This window comes from Saccopteryx leptura, chromosome 3, assembly GCF_036850995.1.
Source record: "Saccopteryx leptura isolate mSacLep1 chromosome 3, mSacLep1_pri_phased_curated, whole genome shotgun sequence".
In the NCBI taxonomy this organism is placed as follows: Eukaryota; Metazoa; Chordata; class Mammalia; order Chiroptera; family Emballonuridae; genus Saccopteryx; species Saccopteryx leptura.
In genome coordinates, this window is record NC_089505.1 from 282,895,751 (window position 1) to 282,916,633 (window position 20,883).

The 20,883-nt window shown below is 40.5% G+C and overlaps 1 protein-coding gene across 16 annotated transcripts in view; it reads right to left on the reverse strand.

The window, feature by feature from the left end:
* Nucleotides 1-20,883, reverse strand: part of LTBP1 (latent transforming growth factor beta binding protein 1) — a 416,121-nt gene that overhangs the window by 13,936 nt on the left and 381,302 nt on the right. For all 16 annotated transcript variants that reach the window (XM_066378530.1, XM_066378532.1, XM_066378534.1 and 13 more), the window contains 3 exons: nt 20,589-20,717; nt 19,368-19,508; nt 15,962-16,132 (listed from right to left, as the gene is read on the reverse strand). In XM_066378530.1, coding sequence (XP_066234627.1) covers nt 15,962-16,132; nt 19,368-19,508; nt 20,589-20,717 — 441 coding nt within the window. The remainder of the gene's footprint in view (nt 1-15,961; nt 16,133-19,367; nt 19,509-20,588; nt 20,718-20,883) is intronic.

A 20,883-nucleotide genomic window follows, 5' to 3' on the forward strand; every position in this document is an offset into this window, starting at 1 on the left:
TTTAAAAATTACCCCCTGGAGCCAATGGGTCTGGGGCCCCTGCTGTTGGCAGCCATGGGAAACACATTACTAGATCCTGGCAGGAAGCCTCCATTCCTGATGACAACACATCTGCAGGCCTGGTCTGGACAGTCACATGCCTCCATGCCACTCTGGCATGTGAGGAAACTGGGAGGTGAAGTTTTCCTTCTGACTGAGGCCGATTAAATTCAGCTGCTCTTAGAAATAATGGGGAGGCTGCATTTCGTTCTCCACACAGCAGGGCTAAAAACTGTCTAGTTGGAATTGCATCATTTTCCAACATAGGAGAAACAAGGACTGATTCTTATGCATTAGAAAATGGGTCTCATTTGGCTGAAATTTCTAGACCATGTGTTTTCCTTACAGGTTTCCATATGTATATATCATTAATTGATGACGGTGTTTGGAAAATACACACATACATGACCAGGAAATAAAGGAGACAAGGAGAACGAAATACATATTGACCCCAATGCAGGCTGAGCCAGCAGTATAACAGGCTTTTTTTTAAAAAAAAAAAATTAAATTAGCAAAATCTATGAAATTAGAAAAATGTCAACCCTTTCCAGAACATTCCACCCAGGGCTGGTGATACAGAAAGAAATGCGAAAAAGAGGATTTCACTGGCAACGCTGCCCCCTGTGTAACTAGACGTCTGCTTGGATGTCTGTCCACTTACTCTCCTTCTGAGAGGATATGCTCTTAGCCACCGTCCCTGGTGAACAGGCAAGAACCCAGCTTCCCTGATATTAAACTTTCTGAGTTGTGAGAGAAAATTGGGCATACACAAAAAGAGAGAGAGAGGATCCAGAGTCAGAAGTCTTGGGTTCTATTCCTGCTTCTCCATTTCTCGGTTCCCTGGACTGGACACATTTTTTGGTCTATTGGAACATGATTATTATACTTCGCCTTAGTGACATTAGAGGTAATTCATTGTTTCATTCAGTGACTGACTCATTCACTTGTTTAAGCAGAGGCTGCAACTATCACGGGCAGTGTGGGTGTGGGAGAGAAAAGGCTGTAACGACAGTCCATTGTGTCCATTGTGACATGTGCAATAGCTTATCAGGACCACAGAAGAGGCAATGGCTAGAGTCAGCCAGAAGAGCTGGGAAGGCTTCACCAGGGAGGTGAGCATCTACAGGAAGAAGGCCAATGCAGTGAAGAAGGGAAGGGAAGGGAACTCAGAGAGAGTCACGTCCCTTACCTGCAGTTTCACTTTCCGTGGTTTCAGTTGCCCACGGTCAAACATGGTCTGAAAATATTAAAGAGAAAATTCTAGAAACAAAGAGTTCATATGTTTTAAGTTGCACACGGTTCTGAGTTATGTGATGAAATCTTGCACCATCTGCTCGGTCTCACCTGGGACGTGAATCATCTTTTTGTACAGTGTATCCACGCTGGATGTGTATCCACCTCTCAGTCCCTTAGCAGCCATCTTGGTTATCAGATCGACTGCTATGCTATCACAGTGCTTGTGTTCAAGTTACCCTTATTTTACATAATAATGGCCTCAAAGCACAGGAGTCCTAATGCTGGTAATTTGAAGGTGCCTAGAAGCCATAAAGCGCTCCCTTTAAGTGAAAAGGTGAGTATGCTGCAAAAATATATTTTGAGAGAGAGAGACTACACTCACATAACTTTTATTAAAGTATATATGTTTATACTTATTCTGTTTTATTAGTCATTGTTGTTAATCTCTTTACTGTGCCTAATTGATAAATTAAATCTTTTCCCAGAAATGCATGTGTAAGAAAAAAATATGGAATATGTAGGATTCGGTACTATCTGCGGATTCAGGCATTCACTGGGGCCTGGGAATGTGTCCCCCGTGAGGAAGGGATGAGAAAGCATTAGGGAAACAAAAGTGCCTCATAAACAAATGCTGGCGAAGAACAGTCGAAAGCAGGAAAGTTAGCTCATGTAATAAGAAACTCCTCTGTGCCACGTGCGGTGCACTTTTCACACACTTTCCCATGTACGTCTCTGAACAGCCCTAGGAAATAACTATAATTAGCTCCTTTTGTTTCCAATAAGAAAATTAGGCTTATAGTGTAAAGTCCTAGTTTAGGCAAGGGATCTGAGCCTAAATTGGTCTATCTGCAAAACCATGTTCTTTCTCCTCGACAGCTGCCCTTCTGAAACCCTAAGAAAATGATTAAATACACTCCCTAGAGCTTAAGCATCAGGTAAGCACTCAGTTGAGCAATAAGCATTTGTGACTAAAATTCCCGGGAGAGTAATAAACATGAATGCTGATGAGCTCAGCCCCACTAGGGTCAGCTCTATCATTAGCAGGATTTATGTTGATTGAATTTGCTAGATTTATTAGGTGAAAGAGATCAAATTGCTTAATGTTCAATTAAATTGTACTTGTTGAGAACAGGGAAGTAATGAAGTCGAAAGTCTTGGCAGGGTTTACCTTTTGCAGGCTCCCGTAAATGTTAATGTTCTAAGGAAACTCACGGGCCACAGACCAACGCAGTTCCCCCATCCACCCTTCACCTAATGTTTCCCCCCACCTCCACGGCCAATCATTCTCAGAGTTTCTTAACAGACTGCTGTTTATTTAGCCAGACTCTAACTGAAGAGACGGACTTGTTGGGTCTTACTGCCAAAACATGAATGTTCTCTTTGCTTTCTAAAACCTGAATTTGAAATTTATAAGCTTGTAATAGTATTAAATTATGCCACACATGAACACCTAAAAATAATGATTGATAACATACATTTCTTAATAAAAATTACACAAAAGGGTCTGCTCATGTCTAAATATCCAGGGCTCTGAAAGTACATCATTAAATTTTACATGCAGGCAGTCTCAGAGGAAATTAAGGATGAGGTCATTCCCAGTAATTGACAAGAGACAAGACTGGACAACATAATAAACAGAGTGGTAAATAGGAAGAAAGCTCCATATGTTAATTTCCTAAATTGATCTACTTCTAAACTGAGCTACTTGCGGATTTTTGTATCCGCAACGATGAGCTGTTTCATTTCCTCCTCTCCTGCCCGTCACCACTCTGAAGTGACTATCTGATCCAACAATTAGGAAAAATAATTAAGTATGTATTATATATAAGAAATATATTTTGTCTTCTCTCTTAATATATTTTTTTGCACTAACCAGGTAAGATTATTTTTAAAAATAGGAACTAAGTGTGTATTTAAGAATACAGGGGAGTTTGTACAACACAGTTGATATAACAAACGCCACTGAACTGTTGATTTAAAAATGCTTCATTTTATGTCATATGAATTTCACCTCAATACAAAAAAGAGAAACAAAAACATACATGGGAAAAACTTTTTTAACATATTAAGTCTGGAATTCATTGAAATTTTGTATTTTTAACTGGTAAAATGAGGAAACTAGACCTGTTGATATCTAAGATCCTTTCTAGTTGACATATTCTATGACTCTAAAAAGAAAATTGTTACTATTAGGCTGCAATGTCGTGGAAAGACAATTTGTCATTCAAACTTGTGGCTGTAATATGAGGTAATCACCACTAGATGATGCTATTGCCGTCGGGTGGTGCTCACCTGAGTGTTTTCAGGTTGACTTACAATCATGGAATTTATTTAATACACTGTAAGTAGGAACAGTCTAATCTGTAAGGACAGTCAAACTATCATTCATTTTTCTGCTCAGGAAACTGAAGTCCAGAGAAATTTCATGATATTCCAAAAGGTCAAGTCAGGATAAATTCTCAAAATATAACATTTTCTTTTACTTAAATAATTTTTAATAAATTATTAAAATGAGGATAAAGATTGTTGTAAGTATATTATGTTCACCTTGCTTATTCTTTTAACCTTTGAAACAGAGAAAGCTGTAATAATATTTTTTCAAAACTCTTGATGAATAATCAGAGGTATAACTCTCAAGGTCATGAAATAAAGCTATATTGCTGAATCCATTACCATTATTAGTAAGTTCTAGGTCATTAATGTGGTATTAAGTACACACAGTAAATATGATTAGTTATGAATATGTCTTCCATTCAATGACCAGAAATAAGACAACACTGCAAAGCCAAACTGAACTATTTTAAGATCCCTAACTCTGTTGTATGAGTTTTCTCATGTATTGCTATTCACCTTAATGTGAAATGACTCTCCTGTTCCTTTCCCCTCTGGATCTACACAGAATCAGATACAGCCCCTCCTAGCTCTTCCTCTGGCAGTGATTTCATTGGCTTCCTTTGTCAGAGCTCGTAGATTAATGTGCGAATGGTGTCTTCTGGGGTTGAGCAGTGCCCCACCAGCACAGCTGTTCGCAACAGCCCTGCCTGAGCACAGAAGGAAACATGAACATGTTGTTGTGTCTGGCTTCCCAGCGAGCTCATCCTTTGTAACCTGCTTCTTTCTTAAGATATTGGCTACTGATGCTGAGCAAAACAACTACCTCCCCAGCCTCTGCTCCTTCCCGATTTATGTCAAGACAGAGACATGAATCTGGTAGCTTTCTAAACACCTTCTAGATCAGTGATTTTCAACCCATATGTGCCACAAGAATTTTTAAAACATGCAATACCTGCCTATTTAGTCAGGGGCACTGACCTCTTTTCCCTTAGATCATCAAATAAAAAAATGACAACAGCAGACACAACAGCCATCTAGTGTGAATGTATCAAAATTATATCAATTTTTTTTTTTTTTGTCAGATTGGGGAAAAAAAATATTTTTGAGTCACTGTTCTATATGCTTTTCTTCCATTACAAGAAGCACAATCTGTCTGCTGCATGAAGGGGGAGAAAACTTTCCCTCCCCCTCCCAGGCTTGCAGGGTCTGGCCAGGAGGTCCAGATTTGAAAGGCAGGGGCAGCCAGCAGCTTTGTTCTAGCCATTGTTTCCTTATAAGGATAATTAAGAGAGGGTCCAAATAAAAACAACATTATTTGAATTTACGACCTCAAACAGAACAGGGCTTTAAAACAATCATGTACAGTGATGTTCTCACAGTCCCACTCATCCTAGTTCATTCTTTTTAGAGTACATTTCAACCATTCCTACCACTGAAGAGAAAAAAGAAATCATAGCAGCCACAAAATTTAAAATACGCGAAAGCAAAATTTCCATCGAACAAATCACCTACTAAATGATCACACCAAAAAGGCGATTCTAGAAAACTAAGTGCCTATTCATAATCTCTGATACTAGAGAGAAAGTTGAAACTGCTAAAATTTTTACTTTTGAGATAAATTAGATTGCTTGTTAATTACAAAGTGTTGCCTTTGGGATCAGATCGTTGATTTTACATGCATGTCTTAATTTCTCTTCTTTGGCTCTCAATTAGAAACATCTCATAGGGCATTGGTGTGATTAGAATCATAATGAAATTCTATTTTCAGAATATGTTACATAACAGAGTGTGGCCAGACGAATACTTTCTAAGCATGTCAATGCAGTATAGCTTTTAGGAAAAGAAGCCGTGAATGGAAATGACACCCCAAAATCCAGGCTGCACACAGACTAAAATTTTAGAAGCGCTCATGACACCAATCAGAAATCTTATCATCCAATTCCCCACATTGAACTGTTTTTTCTCTCATCATTGTTGAGGCCTTTAGGACAGTAGCTTCAACCAGTTCTCAAAACAGAGAGTTAATGCTTGGGTTTGTGTCTTGCACGGCCCGCTGGTCCTCCCAGCTTCTTTCCAGAAGCTCACAGGCTGCAGCTGACTCAGGGGAGCGAGGTTTGGGAACTGCTACAGCTTAGGAAATGGAGTCGGTGCTGTCCTCTATCACGGTTTGACTTTTTCCTCTCAACTTGCCTTACTCGAAGGTAAACCATGTTTCCTTTTCTTCTAAAATGTTTTTAATCAGTGGCTACAAGAAAATCCTAACCTAAAGGGGACTTACTTGCACACTGCCTCCTGTAACTTCCAGTAACACACATGTCAAAGACAAGGCTGTGTAAAATCACCCACTTGGTAGCTTCATGTCTACTATTCTTCCTCTGATGCGCTGTCCTCCCTTTGGTACCTGGCTCCTCTGTCATTCATCCCTGTTCTCTTACCCCCTTTCACAAGTCTGTATCTCTTTCCCATTTTGGTCAAGACGTGCTGACCTACTATAATAGCCCTGTCCAATGTTGAGTATCCAACCTCCTTCCTGCCCTTTCTTCTGCAATGTTATGTCTGAAGAAGAAGGAGGAACAACAACACTTAGCTCCAAACAGAAAATTAAGGCCACTCCTTAAGTGAGTGTGTGTCACACAGGATGCTAGTAAGGCCGGAGAAGGTCCACAGAACACAAATATATATTTTCTTAAACTGGCTCCCAAGTTTTTTCTCAATCCCAGTGGTGACAGCCAATTTCATGTGTCAGCGTGGCTAGGCAGTGGGGTGCCCAGATGTCATTGGTCAAATATTATTTTGGGTGTCTCTGGATAAGACCAACATTTACACAGGGTGGATCTGTGTAAAGCAAACTGCCCTCTATAATGTGGGTGGGCCTCATTCATCAGTCGAAGGCGTGAACAGAGCAGGAAGACTGACCCTCCTTTGAGTAAGAGTCAGCTCACTGCCGACTACCTTCAGATTTCATCTGCAACTCTGGCTCTTCCTGCCTGATGGCTTTGGGCCTCCCAAACTATTAGCCCTCCCCCACTGATCTTGAACTTGCCAGCTTCTATAATCATAAGAGCCAATTTCTTATCATGAACGACCCAATCAGTCTCTCTCTCTCTCCTCTTGGTACTGTTTTCCCGGAGAACCCTGACTAATCCCCCAGTTTACCAGGATGGGGAAGTCTGACATCAGTCTGGGCCATCAGAATGGTAGGGAATCTCAAAGGGGCGAGCACAACCCTTTAGGAGGAGATACTTGATTCTTGAGGGGAGTCCTTTGTAGCTGGAGAAGAGCTTGTATTCATTCATTTTATCTGCCTTGATACTCCCTTGGGAGTCACTGCACTAGAACATCCCACGTGTCCCCTCTCCCACCCTCGTCGTCTCTGGTTTGTGCCTCCTTGCAAGGAAACCGCTCGCACTGTGTCCCAAGGCTGCAGTGGGGAATAATCGTTCGCTCAGCTCGCTTCTGGGAACAGGGTTTGATTTATAATCCCTGCTAACACCTAGGAAGCATTTACCATGTGGCAAGCATCTCACCTGGGTTATTACATTTAACTTTCGCTCGCCCGAGGCAGGTGTTGTTGCTACTGCCCTTTTAGACCAAGGCAGAACCTAATATAATGATGGCCTGAAATTACAAAGCTCATGTGCATAATTCATTATGAATTTTACCTTTCCATAACCCTTTTATAGTGAGAAAAGTATTTTTACCCCCTTTTTTTTTGGGGGGGGGAGAAAGAAATAGGGAGAAGCTTCCTAAATAAACAAAAATCTTTTCAATAAGAAATAATATAAATCGCTTAGTTGATATCCTATATGACATCCAATTCAATCCAGTGCCACGTATAAAAAAAATCAGGCCCCCCCCCCAAAAAAATCAGGTCCCAAAGGAACTGGACCACTAGTCCCTGAGAACAGACAGTGCATGCACACAGTGTATGCACTGTCTGTGCAGGCAGGGTAGCCGCTCTGTTACGGAGGCCTTTTATATCTCTCCAGGTCGATTTTTCATTCTCCACTAGTTTATCAACAGCCGCACTTTCTTTAATCATAGTATTTGGGATCTAGATCAAAATGATAAATGCTTTCATACTCAGAGACTACTAATTACCATAACCTCACAAAAGAGCTCTCGGCTTTGGCTGCAGGAAACCAAAGTGCCTTGTCCAGTGCAACGGACAGGAGCAGTGCCAGAGCAGAGCGCGGACCCTGGAGGCGGCCATGCTCTGCGCCTCGCACGCAGGTTGTTCCAAAGTTATTATTAACATTTTTTTGGAAACATAGTTCTTGGAAAAAGCCTTTAAACTGTGACTGTTGAAAGGCCTTTTGCAACCACTGCCCAGTTACAATGTTTTTTCAAGTGTAGCCCATGAGTCAAAGCCCCGTCTCCCTTCACACCTCCAAGGGCATTATGAATCTTCTGACACTGAGATCTTTGGGGACAGGCGAGAGCCATGCACGGATGGGGATGAAATCACGAGCTCAACTGCTCAAATGCAGATGCCAAGTCCTTTCACTTCTGTAGAAACTCATAAAAAAAACTGGGGGTAAATTAGCTGTTAGGAAGCATCCAAAATTTTTTGTGTGATAGCAAATGGTAAATTTATTAAATAAGGGTGTCACTTGCACATTTAAATGAGACAATATTGAAGAATAAACTATTCTAATTTAGCAATACACTATAATTCTAAGGTATATTTTACAGTAATTAAAATTAAAATTTCACGTAAATACTAACTGTAAATGTTTCAAAATTTGTTTCCTAGTACACAGAAGGTGTACAGTAAATAATGAGATGAAAGGATGGCTATGTATACAATTTAAAACTGAACACTGCTAAATTATAAATAATTTAGATTGCATTTCAGGCCTGGTTCTTTGCTTTGTTTTTGTTGTTGTTCCTTTTTTTAGGCCTGCTTGTTACTCCTAACTGCACCTTGCATATAATAGTTTAATAAACATATTGTTATTTACCTTAACAATAATAATTAGACATAATTCTGTATTATACTTTATAGATACGCCTCCTTTTAAAAAAAAATGGCTGTACAGTATTTTCCACTGTATGGATGCACCAAAAATTACCAACCAATTCCCTACTGACAGACTTGATTCCAAATCTTCCTTATGCTGTAATGATTGTTTTTATTCCTGGCAGTCAAGTACAATGCTAATCTGTATTCCTAGAACTAGAAGTTTTGCTTTTAAAAAAATCAAATGTATCTATATATCTTCACCCTGCTCTCTCAGAAAAACAGAGAGGACCATTACTTTGCATTCTGATTGATACTAGTGTTTTACAAAACTTTTAAAACATTTCCCAATTTCTTTTGTGTAACTTCAGTTTTCTTAGAAATATTTTAACCTCTCTCACCTGGACAGAAAAAGACTTTGCTTGGGGCTGAGGGTGAATGATGTGGAGTGAATCTGGTATTTTATTGAGTTGTACACTTGAAACCTGTATGGTTCTGTGAACCAGTGTCATCCCAATAAATTCAAGTGCAGTTAATTAAAAAAAGAAAAAGTACCTGTGATGCAGTACATTAATCTACCAATAGGTGGCAGTCTCCCAACACGCTAAATGTCCCATAGAGGAAATTTCACTTCCCAGCGAAGTTTTTAGATTAAGACTCTCAAGTCATTATATTCAATTGACTTACACTAAGTCTAATTGTTTTTATAATTTACTTAAAATAAGTGTAGTTACTTTAACAATGTAACTACAGACATTGGGATCCCTGGGAACTTTAGATTTCAGTGTTTAAAGGCGTCTAATGTTCTTTCATTTACAGGTCCATAGGTTTTTATTTCCGTGAGATAATGGCACCCTATATATCTTGTAATCCATAGAAACATTTTTCAGTAATTTTAATTTTATACTTTTAAGATTGTCAATAGAAACATTAAAAACTCATGTTAGAGAAGTGCTAGGATTGTCTAAAGTTTTACTGATCAAGAATTACTGCCTTGCTTTATTTAACCCAGGGGTCAGGAACATTTTTGGCTGAGAGAGCCATGAATGCCTCATATTTTAAAATGTAATTCCATGAGAGCCATACAACAACCCGTGTACATTACACATTATCCAATAAAAATTTGGTGTTGTCCTGGAGGACAGCTGTGATTGGCTCCCGCCACCCACAACCATGAACATGAGCAGTAGGAAATGAATGGATTGTAATATATAAGAATGTTTTATATTTTTAACATTATTATTTTCTTATTAAAGATTTGTCTGTGAGCCAGATGCAGCCATCAAAAGAGCCACATCTGGCTCGTGAGCCATAGGTACCTGCTTTAACCCATTAAGTCATCAAATATATATGACCTATCCTGCCCACCGGTGTGCTAACCCCTGATGTGGAGCTGATGAGGCACCAGCTCTAATTTTTCTAAGCTTACTGCCTAGCTCTAAAATTTAGTTTTTTTTCTTCTCTAAACATATACTGCATGAGAAACTTTTAAAAATCTCAGCTTTAATTTTTTTATTTGGACCCTTTTATATTCTAAGGGATATTATTTATCCAAGATGTGCGTTGAGACCCTGGGGCAAAAGGCTGGAGAAACTCTGGAGAGGTGAAGATGCGTAGATGTCGGGCCAGGCCGCCTAGATTTGAACATGTCACTCACTGGTCTGTGGCTCTGGCAGAAAACAGTCTCCTGCACTTCAGTCCCCTCTAGAAAAAGGAGAAATTACACACCTGTCTCAAAGGATGGCCTGGAGAATGAAATATCTTAATAGATGAACAGCATTTTGAAAGATGCCTGGCACTGTGCTATACGATTGCACTGTTGTGACTTTTTACTCTAGTGGAGACCCAGAAAAACCAACCTACAGAAAACCCAATGAACTCCAATTAAAGATGTCAAAGGTCTAATATTCCTACAATTTTCTTCTAGCATGTTAGTAAAAACTCCCAGAATGATCAAGCAACAACCAACCTCTCTCATTTATGACATGGATACAATGTTTTGTCTTTCCTGACTTGTTATTTTCTAAACAGCCTTTCCTCTCAGGAGCTGGCGTGACACCACGATAAAGGGCTCAGATTTGAGGGTCCTCCCAAAGCAGTTCAGCCCCTCCCCGCAGGCCGCGTGAAGTCGAGGAGGGGAGGCCGTCAGCACATGACCCCTGCAACGAACCGTCCACTGCTGCATCTGTGATGCCACCCTCCATGGTCTGCAACCTTCTCCTAGTGCCTGGTTTGGCCTCCAAGACTTTAGCTGAGGATGGAAATGAAATCCTAAGCAGCCCCAGAAATGGACTGAATTATACAACTATGCAACGTGCCTCCTGTCAGGTTACCCTGACACAAGCTATCCCCCCTGCACTCGCTTCTCCTGCATGTGGTTCCAATCTGCAAGATGCCACCTAACTTCAGAGAACACTATGTAAGGAGCCACTCCACCTCCTCCAACTACCAGTATTCTCAGATGTAGCTGCTGCCTTAGCGGGAATTAGTGCCCTGTGACCCACTGGACCAGAAGTGGGAAGCCAGCTCTGAAGCCAAAGCTTCACTTTGCACTGCACTTTAATGCTCAAAGCTGATGACAAGTGCTGCGATTTATTCCTCAGTTCCTCCAGCGCCGTTTCCATCAGTAACTAATTGTTCCCCAAAGCCGCGCTGCACTCCTAGGGAAAGTGGAAGATTCGGTGCTTGACAGGCTGGGGCTCAGCCAGTGCTTACAGTAACAAACAGACAATGTGGTCCTTTCTTAACTATCAAGATGTGCACGAACAGCGTATTTAAAAGGTCCAGTGAAAGAACTTATGAGCAAATCCATTTTAAAACAAACACATGCTTTGCTTCCTCTTTGCTAAAGTAGTAAAGGCATTAGACAGTTTTAATGGAATCAAGTTGGAGGCTGTTAGATGTCTCTAGAACCTTGCTAATGTAGTCCAAGGACCAGCGGCGCCATCTCACCTCGGGACTTGTTAGAAACGCAGAATTTGGCCCACCTCCCTGCCCCGGGGAACCAGATTCCATGTTCTGATAAGACCTCTGGATAACCCACATTCCCTTTTATGTTTATGAAGCAATGGTCTAGACGAAAGTTTCATATGAGGAATTTTTTTTTTTTTTTTTTTTTTTACATCTGTCTACCCTTAATTCACACTCAAATGCTATTAGGTAACTGCAGATTTTATAAGACCCTTGCATTTCAGGTACCTTTGAAAATGCATTTGATCTTAGTCAACTAGCAGGAATAGCAATAGCTGCTAATATCTTCTGAATGCCCCATGTGTTAACCCCCATGCTCTGGCTCCTCTTACTCCCCACACTCCAGAAGACAGGCGCTCAGTGGGAGGTGGTTCATGGAGGAATGACTAGGACAGCACGTGCTAGTCAAGGGAATGCTCGTCATAAGACCGCTGGGAAAGTTGCTTAGCTTTGCTGTGGGCTTCTCTGGGTTCAGAATAGACTATTCTTAAGTCTAGGGCTAGGCCCATCATTATGGGGGTATAAAAGGAATACTCCTGAACTCTCCCCTAATTTCTATACTCCAACTGCAACACTTAGAACAGCGCTTTTCAATGTGTTCCCAGAAACCCTCAGGTCGAGAGCCGAAGTCGTTGTTCCCCGACCAGTTCCCTCAGCATCTTTGATGGTAATGGATTTATATACTGGAGGTTAAAATAGTAGTTCAGTTGATAAAGACTACCATCGTTTAAAAATAAAAGATTGAAAACCACTGATTTTGAGGATTTGGCTGACTATACACTAGCAGAGGTCCCCAAACTTTTTACACAGGGGGCCAGTTCACTGTCCCACAGACCGTTGGAGGGCCACCACATACAGTGCTCCTCTCACTGACCACCAATGAAAGAGGTGCCCGTTCCAGAAGTGCAGCAGGGGGCCGGATAAATGGCCTCAGGGGGCCGCATGCGGCCCGCGGGCCGTAGTTTGGGGACGCCTGCACTAGAGATTCTTTCTGGAGAATTCATTATAAGTGCTGTGCATATATAAACTAGAAAGAATGTATCAATGATGCAAATGTTTTTATTTTAAATTTGGCATGTGGTACTATTTTTTCCTGATACCCCATACTCTTCTAAAAATATTACATAGTATATATTTGTTCACATGTAGTTGTTCGAATTTATATTTAAAAAATTGTTCTGTAAAATCTTAGTTAAAAATAATTGATGTAATATTCTAAAATTGATTTCTAACAGTAAAATACTTGAACATTCTTTTTAAAAATGAGTCAATTAAATTTGAGTCCCAAAGGATATGGCTTGTGATATTTACGTACAATATAAGATTTAATATCACAGGATTAGGGCAGAGACAGAATAAAGATGCAAATACATGCAGAGTTTGTCATTAAAGAGTTTCCATAACAACAAGCATACTGTAATCCAAATGTCAGGCTTATAAGCAGCATAGGTGCAAAGCTCCTACACATCAGTAAGAAAAAGACACAGAGTCCACCAATAACAACCAAAACGGGCCAAGGATATGATAAATAACTCAGTGACAAAGAAATACAATCACCTATAAACATGGAAAAGATGCTCAGATTCCTTAGAAATAAGGGGGATGCCTATAAGATACTCTTCTCACCCCTCAGATGAAAACAAGTTTAAAGACTAAATGTCCAGAAAGGTAGAAAGAAGGAGGCATTTCAAACACTGTTAACGTGAATGTAAATTTGTACAACGTGACACCGATGGTACTTGTCTTTCTCTGACTGGCTTATTTCACTTAGCGTAATAATCTCCAGGTCCATCCATACTGTTGCAAAACATTAAGACTTCCTTCTTTTTCCACAGCTGCACGGTAAGAAACAGAGTCATGAACACATGGAACTGACAAATAACTATCAGAAGGGAGGAGGGTAGAAAGACTGGATGAAAGAAGGTGAAGTGATTAGCCAGAAACACAGAGACAGACAGTATGAAGGCAGCCAGAGGGAAAGGGGGTTGATGACTGGGGAGCAGTGGGTAAAGGGGGGAGGGGAACAGAGCGAGACTCTGCCTGGGATGATGGGCACACAATGCAGTGGGCAGATGAGGTTTCACTGCGTTGTACACTTGAAACCTGTATGGGTTTTTTTGCAAACCAGTGTCATCCCAATACACTCAATGAATTAAAAAAATACTGTACAATGTTTTTGGAGAGGAATATAATAAATTTAAAGTGTATATACTTCTTCACCCAGTGTTTTCATTTGTAGGAATTTCCTTACTAAAGCATGTCTGCAAGTATATTTGAAATATATATACAGGAAGGGTCAATGTGGCATTGTATGTAACAGAAAAGTCAATATTGAGGCAAACAAAGCAGGAGAGGGCAGGTAGGGGTGGGACAGGTAACCCAAACGTCCAGGGCTGGAGGTGGCAAGATAAAACATGGCATATCCACAAAACACAGTCTGCACAGCCATCGAAAAGTTATCACCAATTCTAAGACACCACAGACAGTCAGATGCATCCCGATATAACAGACATTAAAAGGTGAATAAAATGGCTTATGGCCACTAGTGGATGTCATCAATTATGAGACAGGCCTGACTTCAGAGGCAAAGAGTAAACCAAACAAAAAAACAGTGTGCCTTAGACTGAAAACATGAATTTCAGTTTTAAATATTATCTTAAATATAAATATATGACCAATAACTAATGTGTGGGGAAAAAAGGCTCGGGTGATGAGAAACTAACTTAACAGTGAATATGTTTAAGGAGTATGATGGGGTAGGTGGCTGGGGACAGAACATATTTGTTGAATTCTTTAGAAGAAATATATTTTTTGAAGACAAACAATGATAAATACTGCCTAAATAAAAACGAGTAGCGGTATTCGAGTATTGTGAGAAGGTGACTCACGCCCCACTGTACTCACTGGCCACGGATTCCACGTTCCCCTCCTTGTGGTGTCTGTCTCCAGGGGCAGAGACAGCAGTCAGGGTAACAGTTACACCTCTCTCTGGGTTCCTGCCCTACCTACGTCCTCTCGGGCCTCACACCCCACCAGGACACACGCAGGGGCCCCTGGTTTTACAGAAGAGCTGCGCTGAGGACGAGCCTGTTTTCCCTGAGTCCTGCACCTGCTGCGGGCACTCCGGGACTGCAGGCCCAGCCCGTCTGGCCTCAGAACCTGTCCTCTTTCCATTTCTGGGCTATTTTCATTGCCATCTATTTCTTTATGTATTTGTTTAGCCTTTGTTATTCCTTTTCCTTTTATGGCACTTCCAATTATTATTCTTTTAATTTTTACATATTGATTTTAGAGAGACAGGGAGGGACAGAGACAGATAGACAGACAGAAACATCAGTCTGTGCCTGTATGTGTCCTGAATGGAGACTGAACTGGCAATTTTTGTGTATCAGGATGATGCTCTAACCAACCGAGTTCTTTGGTCAGGGACCAATAATTTTTTATATGTTACACGGGTGTTAACATAACAGTTATTTCCAAGCTGAAAAGCTAATTTATAAAATAGCTCCAAAGTTGCACTCCAATTAAATGAACTAAAAGTCAATGCTTCTTCTCTTTTCAAGCAATTCTTCTCCCTTGTGACCATTCTGAGAATTTGTTCATTATAAACTCGTTCACACAGCATCTTTTCTAGTTTCAACAGGTTGATTTTAATTGTCTAACACAAAATGATATGCCAAACATGCCTGCGTGCTTTCCTTTGAGAAGGAAGCAGTAAGCAGCTACAGTGAAGGCAGAGAAATAAGCAATGGCCACACAGCCCAGCAGTCGCCAGCAGCGCAGCCCGGGAGCCCGAGTCAGCACCTTCCCGTCCTCCAACATGAGGAGAAGGGATGAAACCCAAGCCTCCTATGTTGCATTTTCTCCATTTGACCAAAGGTATAACCCCAGATCTAAAACTTGAATGGAAAGGAGACTTCTTCCAATATGTTTTCACTTACTTTCTACTCTCTTCCTTGATCGTTCTAACCCCCAAGTCTTCTCTTTCTCTCAAAGAGGCTGACGTAAAAATCTGAAGATTTTTTCTTAGTCTAATTTTGCATAGTCTCTAATACTTTTTGTTCTAAGGAGAAGCTGTTAGAAATGAGAAGGATTGTAAGAGCAAAAAAAAAAAAAAAAAAAAAAAAGAAGTATTAGGAAATATAGAGGCTAAAACACCTCTGCCACCAACTGCTAAGTCGCATCATCCTACTTTGGGTCATTTATCATTGTCTGGGGAAATGGACTGAGGGTCTGGACTGGAGGTCAACCAGAAGCCAGATGGTTATGGAATCCTGTCTGTCCCCACCTAAACACATACATCTTTGGTGAAAGTAACCAAACTTTCAGGAGTGAAGGTGAAGACACAGAAGTAAAAGGAGGTGAGAGGAACCTGTTTGCAAAGGCCTCTAGCAGGAGGAACAGTGGGAGAGGGCTCACCTGAATCTTTCATGGGGCACAGGGCACACTGCATCCCCCAGGCCTCGCCATACAGACAGCAGCACTCGGTGTACGTCGTCTGCTTGCCGACCAGAGGCCGGCTGCACACATAGTCATCACTCAGGTGCTCCCAGCACAGGTCTTGGTAGATATCGGTCTCTTCAATTTGTTCTGAAAGGGAAGACATGGTTCCATGACACTGCACTATTCGTCCTTTTTCATGAGCACTGCAGTGGAAGCCAGCGAGGCTCCCAGTTTCCATCCCTATTTCTAAGAGTGACTTCCAAGTAAAAGGGTGAAGCCCACCTTACTAAGCACTAAACTTTGGTCATTTCCACTGGGTATCATTCCATCAGCCGCAATTCAACCACCTGTTACGTTCCAGTTACACCCTTCCCACTACATCTTCCGTCATTGCATAAGACACCCCAGTATCTTGCCTGTACCTCAGAATCCTGAGGGGCTTCCCATTCTTTCAAGCTCTGCTTTTTCACATTTACTCCTCTGTCAAAATCTACCATTTCTCTCTATGTAATATTTTTTAGATTCAGGCTTTCTCACCTATTTCATCTGCCAATGCCTTGGACTAGTGATACCTCATCCTATAGTCTTCCATCCTAACCTTTCTGCCTTTCATCCAAAGAAGTCTACTGAGCTCATATTATACCAATTCACTGGGGAACAAAATTTTTGTTGCATCCACAAAAACACTTGTTCTTACCTAATTCAAGTGTGCTGATCTCAAATCTGACATTAGTTTTTCTCAGAAAGCTACAGATTTTTTGCAATTCAAGATTTTAGGTTTTCATCTCATTGTACAATTTTCAACATTTAATTTAACATAATGAACTAGAATGTCTTCTTGGGCATCATCTTTGTGAAAATATAATAGTTTATATAATGCAGTAAATACACTAATACACTAAAAGATATGATTATATCAGAATTTGTCTACAATTTTGAAATAGAACATATTAAAACTTATTTTAATCATAAAATTTGCACAAAACTTATTTAAAATCTATTCAGGCAAAAATTTGCATTTGTAGCTCTTGCGTTTGTGTACTTGTTGAGGACAATCTCATTTGATGCTCCAACAGTAGTCTGCTCATCACTAACAGCTCCAAGATTTTCGGGAAACTTATCAAAGTGACTGTTCAGGAAGTGAATCTTAACGCTCATGTTACATCCAATGTCACGCAAAGCCAACAGCATCCTTTGAACCAGAAGTTCATAGTTTTCTGCTTTTTTGTTGCCAAGGAAGTTCTTTGTAACTGCCACAAAAGACTGTCATGCTGTTTTCTCTTCCTTATTCATCTTCTGGCAAATTCTTCATCATGTATGCGGGTTCGAATTTGAGGTCCATCGAATACACCTGCTTTTATCTTCTTGAAAGACAAGGTAGGAAAAGCAGAAATAATATGTTGAAAGCATTCACTTTCTCTATTCAAAGCCTGAACAAACTGCTTCATGAAGCCAAGTTTGATGTGAAGTGGGGGAAAAATGATCCTGTTTCGATTAACTACAGGTTCATTCACAATATTTTGCATCCCTACTTCCAGAGCTTCAAGTTTCGGCCACTCCTTCTGTGTCCAGTGTTTCTCCTGAGCGTGGCTGTCTCACAAACACAGAAAGCAAGGATACTTCGTAAAACCCCTCTGTTGTCCTAGCAGGAAATCTACCATTTTAAGATCCACACAAATGATCCAGTTATGCTTCTCATACTTCAGAAAGTCGAGGACAATTTTTATATCATTATAATCTTCTCACAGATGAGTTGAATAACCAATTGTAACTGCTGCATAAACATTACTGTTGTGTCGGAGAACACATTTCAGACTTCATTTAGAGCTGTCAAGAAATAGCCGCCATTCTGTTGGACTGTAAGTGGTAACACCTACCTGGCTGAGAAGACTACTGATATCATGATAGTAAACAAAGTGTTTGTCTTCGGAAAAAAAGTCCACAAAAATTCGTTCACGCTTCCTGAAATGGGATACTTTAGCTGACCAGTGAAGTACATTCTTTTCTTGAAGCCTGGAGGCTAATAACTCAGCTGCTTTCTTTGATAGGCCCAAATCTCTTACTAAGTCATTCAATTTGGGTTGGCTAAACTGCTGAGGGGTTAATGACTGCTTGGCATCAGAAGAAGACCCTTCAGATTCTACAACCATTTTCTCATGCATCTTATCAAAATACACTTAATCACCATATTCACTTTCTTAGTTCTTAGAAGAAATAAAACCATTGAAAACTAGAACTGGGAGTGTCTCAGAGTGTGGGATAGGTCGTATTGTTGAAGGAATATTAGGATTCTTGCCGATGCCCTTTGTATGGATCAGACAGAAATAACAGTCATTGCTGTGGTCCTTAGGTTCACGCCAAACCATGGGAATACCAAAAGGCATTCCATTGCATTTTCCTTTTGTTGAGTCATGAAGCATTTCCTCACAATTATGACACAATATGAGGAGCCCAACTCTTGTCTTGATCGCCAAAGGGAATTTGAAAATAGGCAATAAATGCACATGTCACAAATGATGAAATATTGTGCCTTTGACGTTGAAGTGCATAACAGAAGGTGTCAGGACTATTCTTATATTTACGCCTACTCAAAGAAGCCATGATTCAATCTTAAAACAAAATAAGAGGATTTTTTTTATCAGATAATAATTTTTTACATTTAAAAACAACTACAATTATGTAAAAGTGATGTTTGTAAAACATTAATTGCCTTGTAGTTATGTTTAATCCAAGAGTCATTGCCCTTTAACTCCAATTTAAAAACCAATGCATGCCATTAACTGTAACAAAAAAAAAAAAATTAAAATTGCATAAAAACTAGAGCATGCACCCAAAAATGGATTTCAGATTTAGAATTAGCGATGCAGAAATATATAGAACCAGTTCTAAAACCTCATGCAACAGAAAATGACATATAAATTGTTCCCCAGTGCAGTGGCACATAACTCATCAGGGATGACCAGGGAGTCCCATCAATGTACTTCAGGGCTCTCCACCTCCTTGTTGAACTCCACTCTCTGTTCTGTCGAACTTCGCCTGTGTCCTCTACTGCCACCTAGCAAACAAAATTACCTTCCCCTGAACTGACATCTTCCTCAGCTGCCTTTGAGCGTGAAGTGTGACCAAGGAACGTGAAGGAACAGCTTTGCCATCTGCTCAGCACCTCCATATTCTATTGCCCATTATATGAGTATGTTCAGGGTATTAAATCTCCTACACATTGATGATATGCATTTTATGATTTCTCTAAGGATCTCATTTTAATTATTTCAAAAGCACCCAAGGAATCACTTCTTCCTTTCCAATAGCTTATACATCAGTCAAAAGGAAAACCTTGTATCATTTATTTGGGCACAGACTTGCATCTGATACCCAAACATACCGTGTGACTCAGTTGGTCGTATACATCTTTTCTCTGAGGCATCCAGGACCATTGGATGGGTACAGAAGCAGTTATAAGAGCCTTCTGTATTAATACACTGGCCGTCAATACAACTGTTGGGGTCTTGACATTCATCCATATCTAAAGAGAAAAAGAAGTGCTAAAGAAAACTGGTAATCAGTTGCACCTCCTACACTTATCAAATTTACACGCTGCTAACTTTAGTCCAGATTCCAGGGGCTGCCACAAGTTAATTAACGACACATCATTATCCAAAAGAGAACAGTCTGACTATACAACTGTGAAGTTGTATTGATTGGGAATATAGTGTTGCCCTGCTGATGCTGACATTAAATAAGGAAAGAAAACATCTAAGAACAGGATATGTTTAGAAATTTAAGATAAAATGCCTCTTTATGATTATTTTAAAGCTATTGACTTTTGCTATGTTTTTCCACCTACAGTATATGGTTTTCTGCTTAAACAGTAAATCTGGGTCAGTATTTAAAAATGACTTTCACTTGCATAGTATGTGGGATGAAACAGGAGGTTCCCCAGACCTAAAGAACACTTTGCTTAAACCAGTGACCTGACGTGTAATTCCACATTGAATATTAACTCTTTAAAATGTATTCATATAGGAGTGTGGAGGTTTTTATTTTCATAAATATTGCTTACGAGAAAGATCCATAAAACATTTATAGATCTCTTTTTTTTTTGTATTTTTCTGAAGCTGGAAACGGGGAGAGACAGTCAGACAGACTCCCGCATGCACCCGACCGGGATCCACTCGGCATGCCCACCAGGGGCGACGCTCTGCCCACCAGGGGGCGATGCTCTGCCCCTCCAGGGCATCACTCTGCCGTGACCAGAGCCACTCTAGCGCCTGGGGCGGAGGCCAAGGAGCCATCCCCAGCGCCTGGGCCATCTTTGCTCCAATGGAGCCTTGGCTGCGGGAGGGGAAGAGAGAGACAGAGAGGAAGGAGGGGGGGGGAGGTGGAGAAGCAAATGGGCGCTTCTCCTATGTGCCCTGGCTGGTAATCAAACCCGGGTCCCCCGCACGCCAGGCCGACACTCTACCGCTGAGCCAACCAGCCAGGGCTATAGATCTTTTCAACATGTGATTTTGATGCAAAGAAATTGTTTTCATACTACCCGGCATTACTTATTTTTTCTCCATCTGTATATTTTCACAGGACCCTATATCCTCTTAAAGCTTACCAAAGCACTGCAATTTGACAGGATCATAGTATGTCCCTTGCTTACAGTAGCATTCATAACCAGGCTGAGTATTCAAACAGAAGCCATTTTTGCAGATTTCTTGTCCAAAAAGTAGGCATTCATCTGCATCTATAGGGGGAGGAGAGATGGAGCAACAGAAAGAGGAGTTAGCTCTGGTTTTTCAGTTAAGAAGGAATGCCTAAGTAATATTGGGCTTCACATTAGATATTACAATGTTTCTATTCTAAAGATTCTTAAAGACACAGTAACACAAAATTCTTAAAGTTGGGACTAA